Raw genomic sequence first — 27,970 nt, 5'->3', positions numbered from 1 at the left:
ACGTTTTGCTAAAGACACATTTAGCATTCATGTCTACGTAGCCACAAAGACATAACACAATCCAGACGTGTCAGCTATATAGTCTTTTAGCGATAAGGTAAATTTGATAGTGACCCAACCGAAACACAATCGAATATGACCATATGGTCTGCTGTTCCTTTCTCTGTTGTTCACATTACACATGTAAATGCTACAAGATTTTCCTTATTTTTACCGAAACGTACGAACGTGTCATGCTATTCAGTCAGTCTTAGTACAAGACGTACTGTCTGAACTAAGCATGACAAATACGAACGTTTCCGTAAAAACGCGAAGGAAAAGCTTTTTGAACTACTGTATAATTTTAAATGCCTAAATTGTAAATTTCCTTTTATATCAAATTCCATTTACCTTGAGAACCATTTCGTTTATCCACGCATCAAACCGTTGGTAGAAACTAATGGAACGGCTTCAAGTTTCTAATGTTTGCAATGTTCTCACGCGACGTATGAGATATCGACCGCTGTTCGTTTTTGCGACTTCGAATGTTCACAAGTTATTTGTGATTTATGAAGTGGAATATATCGCATCATATTCTCTATAGTATTTACTTTTGCTTATTCATGTAGACTACTAAGAACTTAGAACCTTGATTACGGCTGACGTGTAATCAAAAGTTAAATAAAAAGTTTGAAAATAGGACCCGCCAGATAGTAAGCAGTCTCCATAGCCTATGGACATCTGCAACTCCAGAGGTTGTCAATGGTGCCATGGGATATTATTACCCATGTAATAATATGCATAATTATGTTGTTTTAGTACTAGTAGTGGCCATGTTTTACTAGTAAGTATATACCTAGTTGATCAGTATTGACCTAACATAATTTAAACCTGAGAAAATTCGATATAAGTACTTAACTTCGAATAGATGTCAATTAAGTTTAAACTGCATAAACTGTTTCGTATTGCTATCAATATTATTATTTAACTCAATGAAAACCATCACGAATAAAATATAAATTTGCATACAAAGGGATATAAACCGTTTTATTTAATAGAGCCAAGTTTAACTGTTATTAACTTAATAAAGATCAGTTAAACCGTATCACGGATCGTGTGGCAATAAAAACATTAACGCATTTTTCACGGTCGGGTCCATTTGCACGGGTTGCCAATGCAAACACAATGGAGTTGCAGCAACTCGCATGATTTGAGATATTTTGAAATTGCCAAGTATTTATAAAAAGACAGCAACATTTTTAAATCTGGATAAGTAAGCCGAAGTTGTTCTCGTCCTAAGTCCTATAATGTTGCATGGCATGGGCCATACTTATACTTATTTGTTCAGTACAGATGGTGCTTTTTTTACGCACTAGTGCTAGAATTGGTTCATTTCTTGTCAGGTCGAAACTTTGGAGGGCCATCTGTACTGAAAAACGTCGTACGATACACGTGCGAAAAAAAAATCGTAACTCGTGTCCATTTAAAACACTCCCTTCGGTCGTGTTTTAATTTATCGCCACTCATTTCGGACTTCCTCTTTTCCGCACTTGTATCGTAATATACTATTTTATAACAATTTTACGAACGAAGTAAAAAAAGAGCTCTTGAATTTAAAAAGATAGTCATCATAACAGTTAGATGTTTAGAAGTGATAGGAAAATATTAGGCTGTAGGTACTTACAGAATGAATAATAAAACTGTGATAGACGGAATTGTTCTAAAATGCAGTTTCATTATTATATTAAAACCACTAACAGGAAACTAGTACCTAGTCATTAGAAACACGTTTAGAATATTCAGATGCAAATTTTCATTCATAAACATAAGTTCAATACCTATTACCTAATGATAGTAATGATCCATTTCATTCATCCATCATTGAACGAATGCGCAAGTAAAAGGTACAAATCAAATGCTGCATCATTCAAAGTATCATACAATCAAAATATTGACGTTTACATATTACCTCCTACAAATCTAACTAATCATACTTAATTTATTATTAGATTATGCATGTCGGTATACGCATGGAAACTGTGTACCTGAATATTTATAATCTGCTCTCCGTTCTCGATCACTAATGATCACTTATTTGCAGCTTACATACCGGGTGCCCGGTAATTAATGGACAACCTTTTAACCACCAAGAGGGCACTTTACACTGTTCCAGAAAATCGACTTTAAGGTTTTGTAAAAGAAGCCTGGTTTTCGAGATTTTCACACTTTTTAAAATTTTAGGTAGTATTAAAATTTTAAAAAGTGTGAATTTACCGGGCACCCTGTATACAATATTACACAATACTTCAATCATGCAAATAAGCGTGTTTTCTTTTATACTTGCTAAAATATTAGGTATACCTACATTACTTAGACACAGGTAATGTAATTATAATTTGGTAGGTACCCAAATGCTTACTAAAGCAATGACATCCGGCGGCAATGAAAAAGTACATAGGTAGTACAAATAGCAAAATCAAATGATCTTTATAACGACTAAAAATATATCAAAAAAAGTTATATCGATCGATACGCACCCCAAATAGCTCCATGGTATTTTTGTCATTTTCGGCCTTTACATTTATTTGTAGGAAGACGATTATTTTCCACTACTAGAATCTATCTATCTATAGCAGCCTTTAAAGCGCCCATCTTCGGACATAGGCCTCCTCGCCATTCCTCCACGCTTGTCGGTCCATTGCCATCCGCATCCAGTTCTCGCCAGCTAGTTGGCAGATGTCATCTCTCCATCTAAGGGGCTTAATAGAATAGATACAATTATTCCTAATAAATAAGCAGGTGCATACATTCATTCAAATTAATCGTCGTGTTACACCAAATAGAAATTTCATGCATAATGGAATATAATAGTGTAATTTAAAAGTGTATGACAGCACGCTCCGACTGTACACAAACTAATCACGCTGTATTATTCTCGTTTCGCGTGTTCGATTCGCTCGGAACAGACGTAACGGGACTCATTCTCAGTGTGAAATTATAGTGCCACAATTATATTGATAAAAAATTTTGCGAGTGCTATTATAAAATTTAAGATAAAAGTATTCATCAGGCACTCGTGTGAATTCTCTCAGAGAGCTTAGATCTAGATCTCCATAACCAAAGTTCTAAATATTGAATTACATTGATGTCGCGCAATTTATACGAGTATTTTGGAAAGATTTTCCTGAAAAAAAAATACTTCCTAAAAGTATTGAGTTGTAAAAATATGCAACATTTAATATAATAGGAACGGAGACGTAGATTTAGTCGTGTCGAATTATGCACGAAGGTACTGTCGCGACTCTGTCACCGCACCACCCGGCAAAGGAAAACAAAAAGCTCTTCCCATCAGGTGGCTCGTTTGTTTATTTTCTGACTATTATTTATTATCACACTAAAAGAACCGAGGTAGCAGTGTTAGATTTCTGTTTCTGAATGCATCCCATAATAGCGGAGCCGGTGGCTTACGTTCGGCATCTCCGGAGAAAGTTCTGGGTCAACATTCACTGCCACCGGTTGCGTCACGTGAGAACACAACAACAAACAATCTATTGTGGGGAATCTGTGCTAACGGTTATTCAATTAACAATGTTCTTGATTAGTGTGAATTGATGAACTGCGGGAAAGTGTTGTTACTACATGCATATATTGTAAATTTGACTATTTAATTTGAGAAAATGTAAATCTGTAAAGTATGTTTACATTTTCGAATGATAAATTTGGACTTAAAAATCTAAATATTAGGTTACTTAAAAACTCACAAACTCATTGAAAGCAATCGAACGTAGTGAGGGAGGGAACTTCACAGAGATCACTAAAAAAACGGAGAAAAAATAGTAATAGATAATTACTTAAATAATTTTACATTGTACAAGTACATAATTTAGGCTATTTATTTTACTTTATCGTGCATCTATACGCTTTCGGATCATAAGTGTTAGCCAAAATGTCGACAATACAGCGACAAATACCCAACAAAGGCAACAAATTAGAAAAAAATACCTATTGGAGTTATTGGTACCTACAGATGCTGTTAGTCACATAAACCTTGCCACAAAAATATTTTTCACCACACCAACTGGTAAAGGCTTACTTTGCTATTCGAAAACAGATAGCAAAATTGCATTTTATCCACAAGAGTGCAAAGTAATTTCATACAAATTTTAACTTGATGTCTTGAGCTGGCTGGTATAATTTACGTGTAAATGATGATTTTGAATCGTAAATATTGATTAGATTGATAGATTTGATTTAGTTTGATGTTTTATAGTCAGTAGGTATTTTGTTCGTGTTGGTGTGGTGAAAAATTTTGTTTCACTCGGTGGCAAAGTTTGTTTAACACCACACCTACACGAACAAAATACTGACTATAAAACATCAAACTAAATCAAATCTATACCTTCGTGCCTTGAAACCCTCGCAACGCTCAAGATTCCACTTTTTGGAATCTTTCGCTTGCTCGGGTATCAATATTGGCACGTGCGGTTAAACAACAACTTTGCCCCCTTGTAAAACAAATAACTATAAATTTCAGTTAGCGTACCGTATTCGGCAAATTCCACAATCTATGGCAATTTAACTTAAACCTTGAGATTATATTTACATACATGCAAAACTGTATCGTAGATTGTGTTCCCAGCTAACTCAGGTACACATAACCAGTTGGTGCAGTATCATCTTCAATCCTAACCTAACGTAACATAACCAGTCGGTTTCCTCCGAAGCGCGGTGAAAGTGTGCGGTCAAGTGTATCGGAGATCTGCACTTTCAATTTCATAGTCGCGAAACGAGACGCAGTGGGGGCCGATTTTTGAGTCTCACGGCGTTCGAATTCAGAAAATTGTCGCTGAAAATAATAGGCAATTCACCGATTTCAACCGGTATTTTAGTGACAGTGAGACTCAAAAATCGGCCCCGTGGTCCGAGATTAGTAGGTGGTTTCTTCTTAAGTAAATGAGCTCTTGGCTGAAATGTGACGTCATTTTGGGACCGCTGTGCTTAGAGCTCGGAGCTATATGGTTCATGTGTTTTATATGATTTTTTTATCATAAATACAAATAGATCACGTTCTCAAATTATGGCCAAAAAGCCTTTTATCCCAAAAGATACAGTTTAGGATATAATTATATGCAAATAACAGAATCCTCATTCCTGAAATAACAAAACATGAAGTTGCAAATCAAACATCATGATACTTATCATAAAACAAGTTATCTAGTCAGAGGTTTCTCTAACACTGAAGTCATGCAAGATTAAGGTATCTTTAAAAATACAAACACGTACCTATTCTGATAGTTGTACAGTATGAAATTTATGAACGATCGAACATGGACACCCGGACACAACACCATCATCTCTAGTTAGGTACTTAGACGGAAATACAAGTGGTGAGAAAGAGTTGTTTAGAGCATTACATCGTCACTTAAGCCTTATTCAATGCGTATAATTCTTCAAATCATCTATCCATTTCCTCTGTTCCTAGACAGTGTCGAAAGGCTTCACACAATAAAATAGCTCTTATTAAACATAATATACTCCCACGCCGGTGTCGCCAACACACCGCGGTCATCATAATTCATAAATTCATAACCCATTGGGCAATGCAAGGAATTTCGCCACCCGCCCTACGCGTGGGAAATTCGCCCATTTTCTTATTAAAATAAGCCCTATTACGGCGTCTCATGCGTTGTCGTAACGCCGTTTTTGATCTGGATCTGGGAACTCTGCTAATCGACGCTTTGTTGTTTCATCTAAGGCATCCCTAATCGCGTGCAAAATGTAGCTGGTATTTAGAACAAGTGCAAGACTTATTTTGTATTATTGTCCTGCTGTCTGTCCTCTGTGATTTTGATGTGTTTATTTTTTTATAGATATAGTCATACACTTCCAGTAGGCCTGTATCGTGTCACAATAGTCTTGTCGAAAGATCAGCGCGTCCTCTCTCCTCCGGGCCATTTCGTGATAAAAACTTACCAATCCTTTGTATAATTAGTCATACGTTTTTGCATAATGTGTAGTATTCAAGTTTATTATGAATAAATATTTTTATCATGATTATGATTATTCAAGAGAAAGGTTTATACTCGTATGTAGGTATATATATTTTTGGGGCAGATAGTGGTGAGCAAATTTTCGTCTATGGTAAAAGGGTAGAGTTTGTGATAACATTCTATTAATGTTAAAAAATTCAATATTTATACCACTACTCTTCAAGTTTTACATACATATAAGCAGGTAAATCTGATTAATATTATAGATAGACAACTCACAATAAGGAATCCTCATGTTTTTCATATATACCTAATCGAAATTCGCATGCACGAATTTATCAGCAGATACGTACTATTCACATGATTCTCTTCCCCTGCTATTGAGACAGGCCTTTGAATGAATAGTTCTATTAATATATAGTTATATTTTACAATAGAGAAAACTAGTCCTATTGTTGTCAATCTCGAAGCTAATGTACTTCTTTACAACAATATTATTCAACACGGTTCACTACAACACTAAACAGTGTGAATAAGATCGTGTTAGTAACACAAGATTGTTATCGCTTTCGCGCGACACCGACACATGCATTGTCGCTTCGTCTCAGCGCCGTTAAAAAGACACTTTATCTACACATGAATCTACAAACGAGAACCTGTCAGCGAGAGCGGAAATCCGGCTCGAAGGACCATGTTGATCGTTGCGTAATGCTGTTTTGTATGGGAAATTTGAATGACAATTTAGCAGCTGCCGGTGGATTGGCAGTAAAGCCATCCGCTTGAACTAGTTGTAACTACTCGGAACAGCACTGCACGGGAAGCATGGTCGCGCGATAGACGATAAAATAGCAGGCCGTCCCTATCGCACTATTTGTAAGCGCGATAGGGACGGCCTGATATTTTATCGTCTATCGCGCGACCATGCTTCCCGTGCAGGGCATAATGTAAAGTGGCAAACATATGAACGTTGATGTAAATCCACATAAAAAACCTTCTGTATTACTTTTTACTCCTTTATAAAAATGTAGAATACAGTATCTACTCGTAGTTTTGAAAAATAGGCGACTTACAAACTATTGTATTTCCGGACCGATACGACCTTTAAATCTTCAAGAAAGGAGCGTACACCCATCTTAAAGGCCGGCAACGCACCTCCAACACCTCATGTGTTTCTGGTGTCCATGGGCGGCAGTGATCGCTTACCATCAGGCGACCTGTCTGCTCGTTTGCCTCCTATCCCATAAAAAAAAATCCTTTAGGTAGCGAAATGTGTGCGAATAGCTTTTCCTTCGTATTTTTACGGAAACGTACGAAAGTGTCATGCTATTTCAGTTAGTCTAGTACAGGACGTACTGACGCTGTCTCAACCGGCATTACAAATACGAACGTTTCCCGAAAAATACGAAGGAAAACCTTTTCGCACTACATCTGTAAACAGTTTATAAATAACTAGCTTTTGCCCGCGGCTTCGCGCGCGTTAGAAAGAGACAAAAAGTAGCCTATGTCACTCTCCATCCCTTCAACTATCTCCATTTAAAAAATTACGTCAATTCGTCGCTCCGTTTTTCCGTGAAAGACGGACAAACAAACAGACACACACACTTTCCCATTTATAATATTAGTATGGATTACCAATACATGAACATAAAATGTTCCTAATTGAAAATAAATATAACATTCGATAAATAAATATTGATATTTAGCTCTAAGTTCTCAAAAAGTTTGTTAGTAATATATGTCGACTTTCGCAAGATATGTACAGGATAGTTGTTATAATTAAGAAAATATAGATACTAGAGAACCTTAATGACGAAATAAAACTTACTAAAATCTCAATTCATCAAAAAAATCTTGGTAACAAAATAGGAATAAAAAAAATACTTTTTGTACAAACTTTTCGAGAACTGCTGAATAGGGAATTTGACTGTACTTAAAATAAAATATCTTATACCATGCACGAAATAAAGCATTCAGATAAATATAAGAAAAACATGGACAGAAGTTATTTTTAAATCCGATTTCTACTTATATTTAATGAGTCAAGTAGAAATATATAAAGTAACTGAGTTGACCGTGACGTCACTCAATTCGATTTCATATAAATTCCATATTAAATAGCAAGTAGTTCAAATTTGTTTTGACAGTTCTTAAAAAGAAGCTGATTTGACTAGGAGGCAAGTAGCCTATTAATGTGCTATAACAACTATTAAACCGATTCAGTTCGTCTAAGCTTGAACGGCTTGAACCCGCTTTCAAGACACATGTCGATCATTAGATATGTCAATGTTAGTCATTAAACCCATTCGATTACAAATGCTAATCAGTAATAACAACCCAGCTCGCTCCCACGTCTAAACAAATCGATTATTGTGAAACGATGGAGAAATGATCCGATTAATCGCTGAGAACACTATTGATCTCGTTTTACACGCGTTGTACTCGATATACCTTGTGTTGTGTGGTTGTGGGGCAACACTTACATTAAGGTTTTGTTTTTATCAGTTCGGAAACAACGCACCGGCAATGCACCGCCAATCCTTCTGGTATTTCAGGTGTCCATGGGCGGCAGTGACCGCTTACCATCAGGCGACCTGTCTGCTCGTTTGCCTCCTATCGCGCAAAAAAAACCGTGACTACATACACATACCGCATACTTCCCGATTTCCTTAATGCGTTTTCATTTTCACATTATCCGATCCTATATCGGATGAAGGACTGATATCCCCCATACATTGACGGCGCCATCTTTGACATTCATCCTATAGGTATATCCGATATTGGACCGGATAAAGTGAAAACGCTCTAGAGACCTCGGTTTTGGTTCGGCAAAAATTTCTTCGTCAGTCATTTTGATATTTCTCCTCGAGGATTTCTGTCGGCAGTTATAATTTCTTAAGAGGGGGTAGAGTAGGGAGAATTTTCAGAATCTGTCAAATTACCCCATTACACACACAAACACCCTTCACTCACACTACCTCAATTTACTGTGAAAGGTCAGTGACCCTTAATTTTTTTCAAGAGTGTTAGATGAGTTTGTAGTCAACTACTGACCTCCTTTGAGAAATTAAACTGTAAAAAAGGTAGCATACAAGAAGACAGAGAAAAAATACGCATCATCTAGCTTTCCTTCTGTTCATGTCTCATGTGACTTAAATTTACCTAAATATGTAGATAACGTTCCTTACTGTTGATTGTTTATCTAGGTGTATTTCAAATTACTTTGCACTTCATTTTGCGTTACTTTTCTATACTTAGATTAAAAATCGTCAGCCTGCCTATCCCCGCAAACATTATTCAAAGTCGTGTGGCAACAGGGACGGTCCGATGTTTTATCATTTATCGCGCGACTATGATTGCCCTGCAGGTTTTCAGAGGCCTGTGCTGTGCATTACGTATATGCGGGTTGTATTAAAGACTATCAGATATTTTCTTTATTCTTTTTGGTCGTTAGGTTTTTTTATCATTTAGTTTGATACAAAATAAAGTATGTGTATAAAATAAAAACCTAATGAATAGAGAACAGCTAGCAGCAGTCAAGTCAGAGACACAAAGAAAGACGGGGAATATCGACGCATATCTTATCTTATCCCAATACCGCCATCGCCATCTGCATCAGACTCTTTATCTTACCCAATTTCCGAGTCTCTTCTCTAAATTTCAGTTTCTTGAGTTGAAAATGTTGAAACTCATACTTGGTAATAAATAAGACACAAAAAAACATATAAAAATCACAATATAATTTTAAATTATAGCTTAGGCCCTGTACCAGTTGCAGTCGCCACGTCTGTAAAGTCCCTTGTAGTTTCTTTTAAATGGCTAAATACCTAGATGTTATGTCATAAACATCTGTGACGTGACTGAAAATTAAAAAACATCGCTCAGAGATAAGGTTCAAATTAGCATGGCAAAAAATACAACAGTGCAGTCAAAATACGAAAAAGCAAATGTCAATGTCAATATCATTGCCGTATTTCAGGCAATAAGGGCTGTTTTCTCAAATATGAAAAAATCTCAAAAGCAGGACTTTATAAAGACTTTCTAGGAAAATTATTTTGAACTTGATAGGTAGACCAATTTAATTAAAGTTGTACGAAAAAAAATTCTGAACTAAGTTTATAACTATATATGAAAAGCATTTTTATCTTAGATTGTATATTTTAGTATCGTAACGATTTTTATTTCAAATAAAAAGAGAATTATTAGAATAGATTCACGGTGTCTACCGTAAACTGGGGTTACATTGACCAATTTGGGAATTTAAACTTCTCTAGCTTCTACATGTAATGGGTAGCTATAGCTAGCTTCTACATTTAATGGATATTTTTATCCATTAAATGTAAAGGAAGAAAAAAAATGGGACCATCAACTTTTTTAGTCTTTTCCTGCTAAAAATCTAGAAAAGTAACAAAATAATGTACGCAGAAAAAAAAACTATGAGATCAAACTTAAACTGACATTGGGGTTACTTTGATAGCCTATGTTTTTTTTTAATGGTAATCGAATGTAACCCCTTGCAAAAATATTTTATCTCAAGAAAAGATAAAAAAACGGTTCGCACAGTCAAATATTACAACTCATTAACGCTATTTTGGGGTTACTTTGATCAAAAATAAAAATTACCTACCATCTTCGAAAAACCAACTTTATTTGCAATTGTTTCAATATTTATCACACGAAGAGATCAAATTATCTGCCTCAACTCAACAAGTACCGTGACATAATCAGACAATAATCAACTATGTGTCATTATGGTCAATGTTACCCCATGCAAGTGATCAAAGGCACCCCACAGAGTATATCATTAGTAATAAATGCCTAGTTTGACTTTATGATACAAAACTCAATACTTACAATGGTAGGTATAGCTAAGCAGAAACACATTTCTGGCAAGCTACTTAATATTCACTGTGAACCTTTTACTTGAATACCACTACGTTAGTTTAGAAGTTATTTAAACATGAAAAATAGCAACAAACATATTATATTTATGTTATATTTTAACACGTTATCCGCACTGCCCACGACCATACTTACTTGTTCACTGCGTCAGAGCACCATTTATTGGTTGGTTGGTTTAAGGTTATCATATGTGTAGATTTCGATAAATTTATTTTATTAATACATAACCGACTACTCATAACATATTAGTTAGTCAGGTTTTGTTCGTAGTCCAAAAGGGTCAACCCTAGCACTTTTCCCTATTCACCCCAACGTTAGGGTGAGCGAAAATTACTAAATAAAACGACATATTTTCAAAGACAAACCGAAGTTCACACCGCTGGAAGATTTTTTGTGTAAAAAATTAGTATGGAACATATAAAAAAAGTGCTATCGACGTTCAAAAGTCGGTTTTGGTCCTATTCAGCACAAATTACGGTAGTTCATACCCGTTCCGACCCCATGAACCCAAAATCTTCAGAAAACGATGTACTAAGTAGCCCAAAGTGCAGCGCCGTCTATAGGTGAATTGGGTTACTAATTTATGCAAACTACTTAAGTCGCAATAGATGTCATTTCATTTAGTATTTTAGAGGTAACTAGTAAAGATAATTTAGTTTTACAATTGTGCGAAAAAAGATTCTCATTTGGCCAGATTTTTTAACCGACTTCCAAAATTCAAAAGGTTATAAAACTTATAAATGTATAGTTTTTTTTAAATATCACTTCTGGTCCAATTTCAAACCCCACAAATATTAACGGCAAACTGATAATGACATTAAGTTTTTTTGAAATAAATTTTTGACATATGTGGGTAGTTTAGTAAATAGGCACCGACTGATTGTGGGTAGGTTTATATTTTCGCTGGAACGGATGTGTTTTCTTTGGTGCCTCTTCATCAGCGCTGATCTTCGGCTGGGAGCATACCTTACAAAATTAAATGGCAAAAAAAAAGTTTATCAGTAAAAATTACTTATTTGAAAATAAAGTCATAACCGTTTTCATGCTTATACATTGAAATAGATATCACGCACGAAAGTAAGAACGACAAGGCCCCCTGGTGGCTGAGCCGGGAATCGAACCCGCCATGTCTCTCGCTATACCGTAATCCTCTAAGTGCCACTTGCACCAACAAAGATGGAGGATTAACCTGAGGGTTAACCCACTATTTTACATGGAATTTGACAGTTGACAGCCCACTAACCCTGAGTTAAGTGGTTGGTGCAAATGGGCCTTATAAGATTCATATACGAGGTGGTCAAAATGTGCCTATCAGAGATAACGTACACTAGAGAAATTTCGTTGGGTACCACACGGCGGGCGGGTGGCCTAGTGGTAATGACGTTAGCTGCGTAAGCTGAAGACCCGGGTTCGATTCCCGGCTCGGCCATCAGTAGGCCTTGTCGTTTTTTGACGTGAAACGTTAGGTGAACGTCTTTAAAAACCCGTAGTAGAGTGACCGGACCGAAAACCAGGTGTAACGAAAAGTGTTATGGCGCGGCGGCTTATATCTCTGTAACTATAATACCTACACAGACAATTTTAATATGACTGTATAGAGGAAAGTAGCCATTACTCGGATATATATAATTTGCTGATACAGATGGCGCCACTTTTGCAGTAAAAGCGTTCCATTCGGGCCAAAAATGTCATTTTTTGTAGTGTTTGTTTAGCAAGTACTCACAAAAATTGTATTGTGCTGTACCATAAAATGGTATTGTTAGATAGATCTAGTGTTAAATTATGGAAATATTGTAAAAGACTAACATATTTATTTATGACCAGCTGGAAAAATTCAATAATGTGGCATTTTTTACAAAAATTTGGTGCTTGTTCATATTTGAGGACATCGTATGCAAAAATTAAAGCATAAAACTGTCAAAAATTACTTAAAACACTAATATTAACTACTAAGGATTAAAATAAATATACATTATCCATAGTAAAACTTATTCATCTTATGAAATAATGCATTAGAAACTATGGCGGCGGCAACGGATGGCAATGTACTGAAACTTGTTGGCAATCGTGACTCTTTCGATTCGTTTGAGGCAATCATATGATAAAATTAAAGCATAAAACCATCAAAAATTACTAAAAACACTAAGACTAACTAATAAAGATTACAATAAATATACATTTTCTATACTAAAACATATTCATCTCCTCCAATATGCATTAGAATGTAAGGCGCCGCCGTCGCATATAACATACCGAAGCAATTTTGTCTCTTCCGATTCGTTTACGGCCATCGTATGCAAAAATTTAAGCATATAACTGTAAAAAAGTGCTTAAAACACTAAGACTAACTAATAAGGATTACAGTAAATATACATTTTCTATAGTAAAACATATTCATCTCCTCAAATATGCATTTAGAATGTATGGCGCCGGCAGCCGCATACAACATACCGAAGCAATCGTGTCTCTTTCGATTCGTTTAAAGCCATCGCATGCAAAATTTAAAACATTAAAATGAAGCAAATTATTTTTATTATGAAGATCAAGCAATAATGATTCATTGTAGTTGTAATATTCTCAAATAATGCATCAGAATCTGTAGCGGTGCGGCGACAGTAAATGGAACCGACGGCGGTTGCTTGAGAATTTGGACTTTGTAATGTTCATTCATTCATTCAAATAGCTACATACTTACTTACACTTAGACGTTCTGCTAAGCCGCAGTCCTGGGTACGAATCCCGGTAAGGGCATTCAATTGTGTGACGTACCCAGATATTTGTTTCTGAGTCATGGAAGTTTTCTATGTATAATAAGTACCTATGTCATATCGTCGCCTAGCACCCATAGTTAAAGTTTTGCTTAATTTTGGTGGTGCGCAGGCCCCGAAGGCCCCACGGTCTTGTCTTTTGTATTTTGCTTACCTTATACTTTTATTATTTCTCTGTGTGGGAGCTTTCTCTCTCCACAGCTCAGCTATTTTTTTATTTTTATTATTGCTCTGTGTGGGAGCACTATCTATCCGCAGCTCGACTTGCGGCCTCGCCTGCTTGGGAGCTCCTCGGGGACACTCCGGGCCTTCAGCCCTACCCGGAGCTCGGCCTTCGGCCTTCGCTGGGTTTCGAAGCTCAGCGTTGGGCCTCCAGCCCGCCGCTTCGCGTTTAGACACTTTTATTATTACTCTGTGTGGGAGCACTATCTGTCTGCAGCTCGGCCTGCGGCCTCCCGTACTTGGGAGCGCCTCGGGGACGCTCCGGGCCTTCGGCCCTACGCGGAGCTCGGCCTTCGGCCTTCGCTGGGTTTCGGAGCTCAGCGCTGGGCCTCTGGCCCACCGCTTCGCTTTTTAGACACTTTTACTATTGCTTTGTGTGGGAGCACTATCTGTCTGCAGCTCGGCCTGCGGCCTCGCGTGCTTTGAACTGCCTCGGGGACGCTCCGGGCCTTCGGCCCTACGCGGAGCTCGGCCTTCGGCCTTCGCTAGGTTTCGAAGCTCAGCGTTGGGCCTCCGGCCCGCCGCTTCGCTTTTTAGACACTTATTATTGTTATGCCTGGGAGCACTGTCTGTCCGCAGCTCGGCCTGCGGCCTTCGCTAGTTAGTTACGTCCCGTCCTCAATAGCGGTGGTCCACACAACGTTTCACGTTATCCATCGCGGCTGTGTCCCTGACGCAGCCTACCTTAATTTTTTTCTTTCGTGTATAATATCTATTTCAATTTATGTATGTATGTATGTGAACACTTTATTGTACATAAGATAAGTTAGGACATATAAATACAGTATAGTTATCGTGCACAAAGGCGAACTTATCCCTATAAGGTGTCTCTTTCAACCTTTGAGCGAATTGAGAATTTATTATTTATATAAACTTGAAAAAGAACAAATCAAAAATTATTCAATAAAATAATTTTATTTCTTCCCTAGTTGTATAGTTTCATACTTGTGATTTTTATTTTAAAGTAATCCATTTATATTATAGCAATCATGGGTGAAACGTGGAGGTTGACAGAAGTGTAATTAACATTTCTAAATATTGATTTCTTGTATCTAGTCTAACTACGAAGCAATACATTGACGTATAAATTGCGTCCATATACAGAGAGGTCATTCATAAAAACATCACTTTAGGTAAGTTATATATCCTTTATACAATTTGACAACCACTGACCACACATCCCAATTCACCCCTCTTCCGACCCTAATCACCCCCTTCGTAAACCTATTCACCCCCTTTGCGACCCGATTCCCCCCATTCCTGATCCTATTCACCCCTCAGGCCGCGGATATTTATCCATCAAATTGAAATTGAAAATTGAAATTGAAATCGTCTGTCAATGAAAAGAAAATTGTAGTAAGTATGTATGGAACATTAAATTTTAGAAGTGTAGGTATACACTACATTCAAAAGGATAACGAACAAATTCTGAGCAAAATTTCACACAAAAATAAAGTTAAAATGAGTAAATAATACAATAAATTTAAATGCCAACTTTGACAGACATTTTCATGCCCCTAAATATATTATTTTCCTTGGAACTACGAAACCCTATTACACTGACCGTGACCCGACGCGCTCTTGGCCGGTTTTTCTTCTCAATGAAATGCAGAGATAATAAAAAATTACACCTCCCAATTTATAATATTTTTTTTTGCAAAGATTTCATTTTTGGCACAAGCTTTACCTTAGCCGACTGTACCTTTCTTTCAACAATTATCTATTGCTCTCCAAGATGTTTCTAAAAACCCCTTACTCAATGGGGATACGACGTTTCATAACAGAGTTCCTCTGACCACCTTTCTGCTCCATCATCAGATCACCTCCATGATACCATAATATTGCATTGTCACGTGATTTACATATGTGTGCAAAATTTCAGCTCAATCGGAAACCGGAAAGTGGGTCAAATTTAGCTTCTACGTTTTGACCCAAACTAACAAGGCAAGTTGAATAAAAGCTTGTAAAAAGGCTTCTGATATCAGATTTGTAATAAGTTTAGTTGTCATAGTTTAAGAACAGATGAGACAGACATATGCAATGACTATATAATACTGCACGTGTTTCGTGAGATGTCAAATCACCTCATACAATTTACCGCTCTAAGGCAACTAAGGTAGGGTTTGTTATTGCACTTTAATTACATATTAATGATTTCTAGCCCGTAAGATATATATTTGCTTTAACAATGGATAGATAATTATGCGAGTGAGAGTGTAATTTAGATTTTTATAAGGAAACAAATATTTTTAAGCGACCCGACTGACCGAGCGACCTTCCCACATCTACCGTCTCGCGATCGTAGCGTCGGGCCAACTGTATGGCTAAGCCGCGCCGACGCGACGCGGCGTCTTTTAACATACAGTTGGCCCGACGCTACGTTCGCGAGACGCTAGAAAGAGAGACTATGTTTTTGCCGGTCACGAAGCATCACAATTTTTTGCCGGGAATATGTCGTCATATACTTATGGCCCCTATAGAGAATCGGATATGTTGTCACGGCCGTTCATAGTCATATACGTATGCTGGTGACTGTTCCATGAACATCTGGTCTAGTTGAATGCAGAAGTGCCATTCAAAACGAGCGTTACTTTCTAAACAACGATGAACTTACGGTTACTTACGTGTTCGTGGTATGCACAGGGTAATCTTGAACCAGAAGCACACCATACGGAATATTTATTTAATAAATAGGTACTTATATACCCGCCCGCATTTCCCTTTCTTCTATTCTAAGTAAGAATCGATTAATAAGTATCTAAATATGTAAAAATAAATTAAATTATAATTGTTTACATACAACCGTTGACAGAATTTGACGTAGGTGCTGTCATATATATTTTTAAAATGACGTACTGTTAATACCAGCGTAATGAAAATTTATCCCAATGAGTAAAAGAAAACATGAAACGCTTTTCAATTTAACCGAACTAGAATGAAATCATTTATACTCATTCGGTTGTGTTCGTTATTTTCTTTAATAATGTGATATATTTTTATTTATTTTTTATGCACAAGCCATGCACCTTTAAATTTTAAATGAGATTGGATCTCCACCTGACATATTTGATTTACCCTATTTATTTTGAGCACAGTTTTACACTGGTATGGTTTTTCGTGTACGTACACTATTTTCTGTCAAAATATTTGTCAAATTTAATTGTCAACGCGGAGCGACCGGCGACACGTCTGCCTCCGATGAGCCGCTCACGGCATCTAATCGAAAGGAGAATTCTGACAGCAATGGCGAATGTATGGAAATTTTACGATAGTTTAAATTTAAGGTAAAATTTCTTTGTTGCCTTTGAGAGGAAAAATATAAAAAACCTCAAAACTTGTAGTCCATTTATCTGGCTTTCAGAATCACATAATGTTTTAACTAGGGTATTAAATTTTTTTAACAAAGTTTACTAAACGGCGACATACGTTTTTCTCATTTTAGGTCAACTTTGTGTGGGTTTAGTTATTACACCGTTAATAATTGGAGATTGTGAATAGTCAAAAGTTGTAGACACACTCTTTAACATAATAACTACATTTATTTTATTTCATTTAATTTAGAAATGTGAGCAGCATTTGTTAAACGCCGAATGCACTTTTCGAGGATTTCGTACGACCCCCTCTTAACTGGGTACGTAGCCGAATGGCACAAACGCTCACGAAACGAAGCGCTCGTTAGTATTGGCCCGACAGAGCCAGACTAGGTACCTTTCGCGGCGTTTCGTTTTCGTTTCGCGTCGCAGAAATGCCTTTCAGCTACGGCACCTGAATTGTTTATCGGTAAAATCTGAGGTTCGTAAATTTAATAGCTTTAGCTAAAAAAGCCAATAATTTTATTTGATAGACTCTTTTGAGGACAAAATGAATAGGTAATTGATTGCAAAGCGGATCAGTGAACATTCAGTGAACAATCATACTCTGTCCTACATAAACCAGAAATACATGAATAAACAATACAATTAACTGTGTTATTTGGATTAGGACAACATTCTCGTTTTTAATGCATAGGTATCTGATACATATTGATAAGAAATTTGCAAAAAAACTTCGAAGGAAAACCGGTTTCCCTTGAACGAAATGTTCTAGATTTTGATCCTCTTTGCCTTGTCTAGTCCCATCTGATTGAGATTATTGATGATCCACAGTCCACACAGCATGTTAACCGAATAGCTGTTGATATATAATTATTATTCAGATAACTTGTTGGTCATCTTTATCTTAATCAATGCGACTACGGGTTCTTCAGTGCTATCACCGTTTTACTTGTAATTGACAGGTCTTTGGACTGATCGTCAGTAGGCTCTTTAGAACGGTTTCAAAAGTAATATCTTTTTTTTCTCTTATCTTTTTCACTATTACTTTTATATTTACTCCATCGTAGGCCACGTCTTTGCCTTTGGCCAGTCTGTAGCCAAGAGTAAGCCCATTTACAATTTAAAAAAAAGTTTTATAGTATGGATGTGTATTGTAGTATATCGATATACATCGTAGTAAGTTAAGTGTAATATTTTTAGGGGTCGCCCATCGAATCGAATGTGTGGAAACCTCACCCTCATAGTGACGCAAGGACTGAAATAATGTGTTATACACTTGTCAGTGCGCGTCATCAGGAATGCAATTATTTAATTATGTAGTATAAATGAAAAACGGTAGGCCGTTATGAAACCGGAAAAATCTTTACATCTCAATCTATCCTTCTAATTGTTCGATGTTAATACCAACAATGGTATCGCTCCAAATATGACCCCATGCCGCTGTTTGTTGTCCATAATTACCCGCTAACGATGCCTCGTGTTTCCGCTCGTTTCACGGCTGCTCGAGAATGGACAATGGTATGGATGTGTATTGTAGTGTATCGATAGTATCGATGTTAATTAGCGAGCTCTATTATGATTCGGTTGCTAATATTAAGACAAATAGAACTTTCACTGCGGCTATTTTTGAATACATGAACGTACCTACTGTTAACATGGTTTCCATGCTGTAAAAGGTGTTACGTCCCTAATAATCAAGTACAGATCCAACAAATACATGAACTCAAGAGGTAAGAACCGTCAAAATCTGTTAAAACTATAAAAAACAAAATTGTCTTATAAAAATAAGAGAATATTCGATTTTTTCCTTTGAAATTCTTCCTACATCCGATATTGGATCGGATAAAGTGAAAACGAACTAATAATAATTTCCTATAGCTGCGCCACCGTATCAAGACCTATATTTAGATGTAGAGCATAAAAATAGAAATAAACAGTTTTCTATAGCCATAGTCACAAGTAGCAATAATCTTGTATCCCTCTACAACATGCGACACAATTATGAAACCTAAAAGCGGTTTCAATACCCTCCAGCGCTCGTGTTCGATGACAGCATGTCAACTCGTTCATTTATTACGATATACATTGTCTCCATTATATCATTAATCAAACGAAAGCTATTTGTCGCGTTGCACAATGTTTGTCTAAACGTTGGCAATGCTAAGTAAGCACTCTAATGACCTGTATGTAATCTTCCTCGTTTCTGTCCGAGGCTCTGAACTGGCTCCATTAAAGAAGGTATGTCAGCCATCTGAATGTGTGGTTGGCCAATGCACCTACAAGGCTTTTATGGCCTGCCTATTCGTACTTACGTATTCTACATTTAGGTTTGAAAACACAAACGAAAAAGCCTAATTTCAGTAGTATTTATGTACTTAGAATATTTAGGTACTTACCTAGAACGTAAAAAATAAAACGGACATGAGATTATTACCAAACACGCCAGAGAAATTCGCTTTGTAGCTTTGTACGTACAAACATAATATAAATATAAATAAATAAATATAATCAGCCTTTACAAACAATAATATAAATATAAATAAATATAATCAGCCTTTACCTACCGGCCTATTATTTTCGTAGTAAGATCTTCGTAAGTAGGTAATTAAGACTCGAAAGCAAACAGCCATGAAGCTCTATCTCATATACATACAAAAGATTAATTTTATTCAGTATGATCCGATTTGATATTTGTTCATCTGACAATTAACAAGTAGGTTAATGCCGAATAGCAAAACAAGTGTGTAACTATTCAAGTATTCAGAGTTTTCAATGTCAAGGTGGATAATGCAATAGACATGCGGATTATGACGCATTATACACCTACGTTAATAGTCATTTGGACGTGCTTATAGATCAAGAGCCCAGGCCCGCCAGACCTTCCTCAAATTCTCAAGGATGAAACTTTGGGACAATGTAGAGTTCACGTCGGCGTTTAATGTGTGCATATTTTCTAGTTCGGCCCATCGGCCAATTTTTTGCTATCAAGTGATGAAGGTGAAAAAAAAAAGTGCTTACTTTCCTTAAATTCTCAAGGCTGATTTTTATATATGTGTTAGAGCACGTTGTTAGAAATTGGTTATCATCAATGCCAGACCGTTTCCGCCGGCCATAACTTTTACCAGACGCGACAAAGTTGGCAAAAAACGACTCTAACTTACCTCATTTTCTCAAGCCTGATTTTGATATATGATACGCAGGGACCTATAACTAGACCGTTTGTAAGCAGCCAGACCAATCGAATGGACCCAACCATCCGCCAGACCGACTTAAAGTTTCGATATGAGCATTAGTAGAATTGAAATATTCCGGGTCTATAAAAGCTAAAAACTTGAATTTTCTACATTAAGCTACGTGTATATTGTATACTTGACGTAATAAGCGACTTTCAAAAATTTTACTTTTAAGGAAATAAAAAAATGAAAGTTTATATGTGGTGCAAGATTAATTTTAAGCTATGAATTTTATTTACACTGCGTAAGTACATGTGTATTTTATTATAAATATAACTTTTACCAGACGCGACAAAGTTGGCAAAAAACGACTCTAACTTACCTCATTTTCTCAAGCCTGATTTTGATATATGATACGCAGGGACCTGTAACTAGACCGTTTGTAAGCAGCCAGACCAATGGGATGGACCCAACCATCCGCCAGACCGACTTAAAGTTTCGATATGAGCATTAGTAGAATTGAAATATTCCGGGTCTATAAAAGCTAAAAACTTGAATTTTCTACATTAAGCTTCGTGTATATTGTATACTTGACGTAACACGACTTTCAAAAATTTTACTTCTAAGGAAATAAAAAAATTAAAGTTTATATGTGGTGCAAGATTAATTTTAAGCTGTGAATTTTATTTACGCTGCGTAAGTACATGTGTATTTTATTATAAATATAACTTTTACCAGACGCGACAAAGTTGGCAAAAAACGACTCTAACTTACCTCATTTTCTCAAGCCTGATTTTGGTATATGATACGCAGGGACCTGTAACCGGACACCGGACCGTTTGTAAGCAGCCAGACCAATCGGATGGACCCAACCATCCGCCAGACCGACTTAAAGTTTCGATATGAGCATTAGTAGAATTGAAATATTCCGGGTCTATAAAAGCTAAAAACTTGAATTTTCTACATTAAGCTACGTGTATATTGTATACTTGACGTAATAAGCGACTTTCAAAAATTTTACTTCTAAGGAAATAAAAAAATGAAAGTTTATATGTGGTGCAAGATTAATTTTAAGCTATGAATTTTATTTACACTGCGTAAGTACATGTGTATTTTATTATAAATATAACTTTTACCAGACGCGACAACGTTGGCAAAAAACGACTCTAACTTACCTCATTTTCTCAAGCCTGATTTTGATATATGATACGCAGGGACCTGTAACTAGACCGTTTGTAAGCAGCCAGACCAATCGGATGGACCCAACCATCCGCCAGACCGACTTAAAGTTTCGATATGAGCATTAGTAGAATTGAAATATTGAAATTAATCTTGCACCACATATAAACTTTCATTTTTTTATTTCCTTAGAAGTAAAATTTTTGAAAGTCGCTTATTACGTCAAGTATACAATATACACGTAGGTTAATGTAGAAAATTCAAGTTTTTAGCTTTTATAGACCCGGAATATTTCAATTCTACTAATGCTCATATCGAAACTTTAAGTCGCTCTGGCAGATGGTTGGGTTCATCCGATTGGTCTGGCTGCTTACAAATGGTCTAGTTACAGGTCCCTGCGTATCATATATCAAAATCAGGCTTGAGAAAATGAGGTAAGTTAGAGTCGTTTTTTGCCAACTTTGTCGCGTCTGGTAAAAGTTATATTTATAATAAAATACACATGTACTTACGCAGTGTAAATAAAATTCATAGCTTAAAATTAATCTTGCACCACATATAAACTTTCATTTTTTTATTTCCTTAGAAGTAAAATTTTTGAAAGTCGCTTATTACGTCAAGTATACAATATACACGTAGCTTAATGTAGAAAATTCAAGTTTTTAGCTTTTATAGACCCGGAATATTTCAATTCTACTAATGCTCATATCGAAACTTTAAGTCGGTCTGGCGGATGGTTGGGTCCATCCGATTGGTCTGGCTGCTTACAAACGGTCTGGTTACAGGTCCCTGCGTATCATATACCAAAATCAGGCTTGAGAAAATGAGGTAAGTTAGAGTCGTTTTTTGCCAACTTTGTCGCGTCTGGTAAAAGTTATATTTATAATAAAATACACATGTACTTACGCAGTGTAAATAAAATTCATAGCTTAAAATTAATCTTGCACCACATATAAACTTTCATTTTTTTATTTCCTTAGAAGTAAAATTTTTGAAAGTCGCTTATTACGTCAAGTATACTATATACACGTAGCTTAATGTAGAAAATTCAAGTTTTTTAGCTTTTATAGACCCGGAATATTTCAATTCTACTAATGCTCATATCGAAACTTTAAGTCGGTCTGGCGGATGGTTGGGTCCATCCGATTGGTCTGGCCCCGTAGCCGAATGGCATTTCTCCGACGCCAAACGAAAGCGATACGCCGCTGGCTCTGTCGCGCCAATACGCAAGCGCGATAGAGATAGATATCTACTAGCGCTTCGTTTCGTGAGCGTTTCGTGAGCGATTGTGCCATTCGGCTAGCCACCCTGGCTGTTTACAAACGGTCTAGTTACAGGTCCCTGCGTATCATATATCAAAATCAGGCTTGAGAAAATGAGGTAAGTTAGAGTCGTTTTTTGCCAACTTTGTCGCGTCTGGTAAAAGTTATATTTATAATAAAATACACATGTACTTACGCAGTGTAAATAAAATTCATAGCTTAAAATTAATCTTGCACCACATATAAACTTTCATTTTTTTATTTCCTTAAAGTAAAATTTTTGAAAGTCGCTTATTACGTCAAGTATACAATATACACGTAGCTTAATGTAGAAAATTCAAGTTTTTAGCTTTTATAGACCCGGAATATTTCAATTCTACTAATGCTCATATCGAAACTTTAAGTCGGTCTGGCGGATGGTTGGGTCCATCCGATTGGTCTGGCTGCTTACAAACGGTCTAGTTATAGGTCCCTGCGTATCATATATCAAAATCAGGCTTGAGAAAATGAGGTAAGTTAGAGTCGTCTTTTGCCAACTATGTCGCGTCTGGTAAAAGTTATGGCCGGCGGAAACGGTCTGGCATTGATGATAACCAATTTCTAACAACGTGCTCTAACACATATATAAAAATCAGCCTTGAGAATTTAAGGAAAGTAAGCACTTTTTTTTTTCACCTTCATCACTTGATAGCAAAAAATTGGCCGATGGGCCGAACTAGAAAATATGCACACATTAACCGCCGATATGAACTCTACATTGTCCCAAAGTTTCATCCTTGAGAATTTGAGGAAGGTCTGGCGGGCCTGGGCTCTGGGTCTATTATGAGCTTAAATGATCCATTACGTTTATGATCTGTTACTAAAACGAGATTAAATAAGCTGCAAGTTAAGACGAGGATTAAGCCTTTCCTTTATTTAATTATTTAATTATTTGTTTTTTTTAGATCTCCAATTAATTTTTTAACTGATTCAGTATCGCTGAACCCGAAATCGGGTGTCTGTTGCTAGGGGCTTTTCGATACTTCACACATTTCTCCATGCTACACACGCTCGTAGCATGTAGCAATCGTTGGCATTGAAAGTGTAAACTGCAATTCTAGTTTCATCATATAACTACACTAAAGATATTAGTAAAGCCAGATTTTCTTCGATCTAAAACCACTCTTTCCTTTCCTTAGCTACTTCAACGACACCAGCCCCATCATCACAAGCATCACCATCATCATCATCAGCGTCCTCGTCTGCAACCACTACCGCCACCCCAACGTCACGAAGACCATTCCGCATCGCCAGCCGCCGACGCCCGTCAATTGTGACTACTAAGTCGTCGCTCTCGACTACGTCGACCACGCAAGCCTCGACAGTGGGCCTAGCAAGTGAAGAGTCGCTACAGGATATTGGAGATACTGGTAAGAATTTAAGAGTCAATCAACCACTGCCCCAACGTCACGAAGGCCATTCCGCATCGCCAGTAGCCAACGCTCGTCTATTGTGACTAAGTACTCTTAAGTCGTCGCTCTCGACTACGTCGGCCACGCAAGCCTCGACAGTGGGTCTGCCTAGTGAGGAGTCGCTACAAGACATCGGGGATACTGGTAAGTCTCTAACCAAAGGGCATAAAAGTCGGATCACCTGCTTAGGAGACTTGAAAGCTAAACGGTAGCCACAATTTACTAAGCCGTTGCTATAAAATCTTCCTTAGTATCATGAACAAAGCATTTAGTCGGGGTTGATCTTTAACCAACTGCACTGAGGTCACAATATGCAGTTTCCAAAACACTACAGTTACATGCTACCTGATCGTTTCTCAATAGCTTTCCATTTTACAGATTCGATCGAAGATCCAGCACTCGCTCCAAGATACGTTCCAAAAACGACAGTGAAAATCCAAAGACGACCGCTCGTCAATCTCAAAGATGAAGCGAGAGACCAGAATCCTTCCGCGACCAACGAACAAGAACCAAAGAGACACAGTAAGAAATACAGCGCCAGTATCAAGCAAAATCAGCTAGACGAGCTGAAGAAATCCAAGAGCCAAGAAGATTTTAGTGACACGACTACTTTGAGCTCGACTACGGTTGAAGGTAACCTTTAAACTATTATTATGATATGTCCTGCCACTTGAAAGGATAAATACCACGATCGATCGATACGATCAATGCTGGTTTTTGTACAATGGTAATATAACGAGAATGTTTTATTACAGATAACAGCGCAGAAACAGCAGTAGCCATAGCAGCCCACCAACTCCTAGCCGCTCCCATCCCCAATCTCCCCAGTTACGACGACGAACAACCCACCAAGAAAACCACACGGACTCAAACCGCTGACTACTCCTACACCCCGCAGTACACCGACTTCACCGAGCCCAAGACCATTTACTCAGAAGAATTCAGCACTCCCAATTATGAGTCCACTTCTCTGCGAAACAAGGATTATACAACAGGAGCGTTTGAATCGACGACTGGCTACGCTAAGACTACTTACAACCCCCCTAATACTAGCCCAGTGTTTCTATCCACTGTATCAAGATCTCCATCCACACCATCAATACTAAACCAGGGTGTGACAGGAGGCCAGAACCTCGGGCCGTCTACGGCGAGGTACTTGGGTGGGAACGATAAGTATGTGGGCGTGCCGGTGGAAGAGTTTGGGTACTCGACGTCGGGGTATAATGGACAAGAGCCATCGTACTTCACTAGGGAATATTTGCTGGAGTCACCGGTTACCAAGACTTATGATGGTAAGTCCGAGTAATTTCGACTTTTGTCTTAATAATTACATGTCAGTTTTGACATTAGTCAACATGTTAGCCCGACACGCGTCTACTCGAAAATATACTTAGAGGATGCTCATCAGAAACAAAGCACGTCCCACGTTTTACGTCCCACTGCTGGGCACAGGCCTCCTCTCGTCCATACTACAAAGCTTTATTTAAATCGTAATTAGATATAATAGTACAATACGTTGAGAACCTTGCTTGATTCCAATGTAAGTGCTGATGACAGAACAAGAATTGACAATATATTTTATTTTCCCCAGACGAATACCAATACCTCTCCCCCATCACAACGCCTCAAACGACCAGGCAACCAGCAACGCGCAAGACGGTCTACCGCAAGATCTCCACCACGCTCCCGCCGACCCCCGCCCCCGCCACCACGCCCAAGCCCCGCCGCGTGCCCTCCAAGAAGTTCCAGAAACCCTTCGAGAAGATACAGAAGGACGTACCGAACAGGACGTACAGGCCGATTGATAATTATGATTATTATGATGATGGGGCGGAGCGGATGGCGGAGAAGTATGAGGAGGGAACGAAGGTCGTGGTGCATGGGAAAGGTAAGATACTATAACGAATGATTACCGGCATAGAAGACTGAAGAAACTAGGACTATAAAACCTATATTCTTCATGCTATATATAATTTCTAATATTTCCAAAAAGTGGCAGTTGTAACTTGTAACATAATCGGCCTACGCTGGGTTTCGAAATAAAATAAAATGGATCTATTTAATTTCAAACACACTGTAAAAAAATAGTAGCAGTAATTTTAAAGCTTAATGAGCACAATATAACAAGACAGTGATTTCGGATTGGCACTTTTTTTTAACTATTTACGTTCTGTCCTACCGACTGCGCCAGTTCATTTAATATTTTTAGTTTTAGTTATATATTTTATTTACTTATATCCTAAAAATTTAAATAACATTGCTCATCTATTAATATACCACATTTGATTGCTACTTTGAACTATGTTGTACAGACTGATGTAGTGCGAAAGTTTTTACTTCGTATTTTTCCGGAAACGTTCGTATTTGTCATACTATTTCAGACACTGTCAGTACGTTTTTTACTATGCCTGAAATAGCAGAAGGAAAAGCTTTTCGCACTATATCTGTACCTCAAGTCAGCACATTCTTATGTCTCGCGCCGTCTATCTAAGCTTGTATATGTATTTCTTCCTCAGGAACAATAGAATGCCTGGACATCGGCAACTTCCCGCACCCGTCGTCGTGCAAGAAGTTCATCTCGTGCGCCCGCATAGAGAACGGCTCACTGCTCGGCTGGGAGTACATCTGTCCTAAAGGGCTCAGCTTCGACCCTGTGGGGGGCATCTGTAACTGGTCCGCGGGGCTGGGGTGCGATGAGAAGGATATTTAAAAGGGGGAGGAGTTTGGAGAAGATATGAAGGCGTGGCGGGAGCTCGTGTAGGCCCTTTGCACCTCTGGGGTGCCTTAGGACTACAACAATACGTTTGGGGGATTAGCGACTGGCTGGAAGTATTTTTGGTAAGATTGTATTTAACTTGCAATAGACAAGTACCTATCTCAGTAGGTGTGTTAGTACCGGTCAAATCTTGCAAGTAAAATTTTACCCACTTCACGATCTCATAAAATTTACAGTTAGAAATTGGGTGATAAGTCAACATTATGGTACCTACCATATGCTACCATTGAGTTATATATACAGTAGGTGGTCGTTGAAACTTTGTTAACAACTAATTAATGAATCTACGGTTGTACTCATGTCATTATATCGCTACTGCTGAGACATGTTTGTAAACAATCTTATTTTATTTGGAGTTCACAACCGGCCCGTGGATTATTTATACCCATGATAAGTTATACATATTTATGCTGTATTCCCTTCCAGTCAATCGCTAGTTCTCTAAACGCCATATTAAAACAAAGACCGATATGAGGAAAAGTACAGCTAACAATACTATTGAAACGATTTGAGTTTTCGTTCTCTTCGAGAAACATTATTTGTCAAAGTGTTTGCAGTGGCATTTTGAATAGGCGTACCTGATATCTAATTGGGACTTAATACGTGGATATTAAAGCTGAATTTAGAAATTAAAATCATGCTCGGCGTATCGTAGGCAAGTCGATTATTTAAAAAAATAAAAGCAGAGTGGATCGATTAAAATGCCTCTGACTACTCCCGTTGGGACTACAGTCGTGAGCATAGGAATGTAAATAGTTAAAAAAAACTGCCTCTTTGAAAAGTTACTGCATTCAGGAATATACCTACGAAAACTACTCTTATGGATTTGATATTAAAATCTACACAATCTTTCAATAAAGTAGTAATGTAGCAATACCGACAAAATATAAAAATTTTACCTTCCAATAAAATTTGTATTATTTTGCCTGGTATATCCGAGGTCTTTATAGAGAGTAC

The 27,970-nt window shown here is 37.4% G+C and overlaps 1 protein-coding gene across 2 annotated transcripts in view; it reads left to right on the top strand.

Annotated features, from left to right (window-relative positions):
* The window catches only part of LOC125230699 (mucin-5AC), a 209,465-nt gene extending 181,696 nt beyond the window's left edge, over positions 1-27,769 (top strand). For both annotated transcript variants that reach the window (XM_048135955.1, XM_048135956.1), the window contains 5 exons: positions 23,965-24,195; positions 24,616-24,870; positions 24,993-25,529; positions 25,829-26,125; positions 26,754-27,769. In XM_048135955.1, the coding sequence (XP_047991912.1) occupies positions 23,965-24,195; positions 24,616-24,870; positions 24,993-25,529; positions 25,829-26,125; positions 26,754-26,947 (1,514 nt within the window). In that variant the 3' untranslated portion in view covers positions 26,948-27,769. The remainder of the gene's footprint in view (positions 1-23,964; positions 24,196-24,615; positions 24,871-24,992; positions 25,530-25,828; positions 26,126-26,753) is intronic.
* The last annotated feature ends 201 nt before the right edge of the window (positions 27,770-27,970 follow it).

This window comes from Leguminivora glycinivorella, chromosome 10 (genome assembly GCF_023078275.1).
Source record: "Leguminivora glycinivorella isolate SPB_JAAS2020 chromosome 10, LegGlyc_1.1, whole genome shotgun sequence".
Lineage (NCBI taxonomy): Eukaryota > Metazoa > Arthropoda > Insecta > Lepidoptera > Tortricidae > Leguminivora > Leguminivora glycinivorella.
Note: the sequence above shows the minus strand (reverse complement) of the source record. Positions and strands in the feature narration are given on the sequence as shown.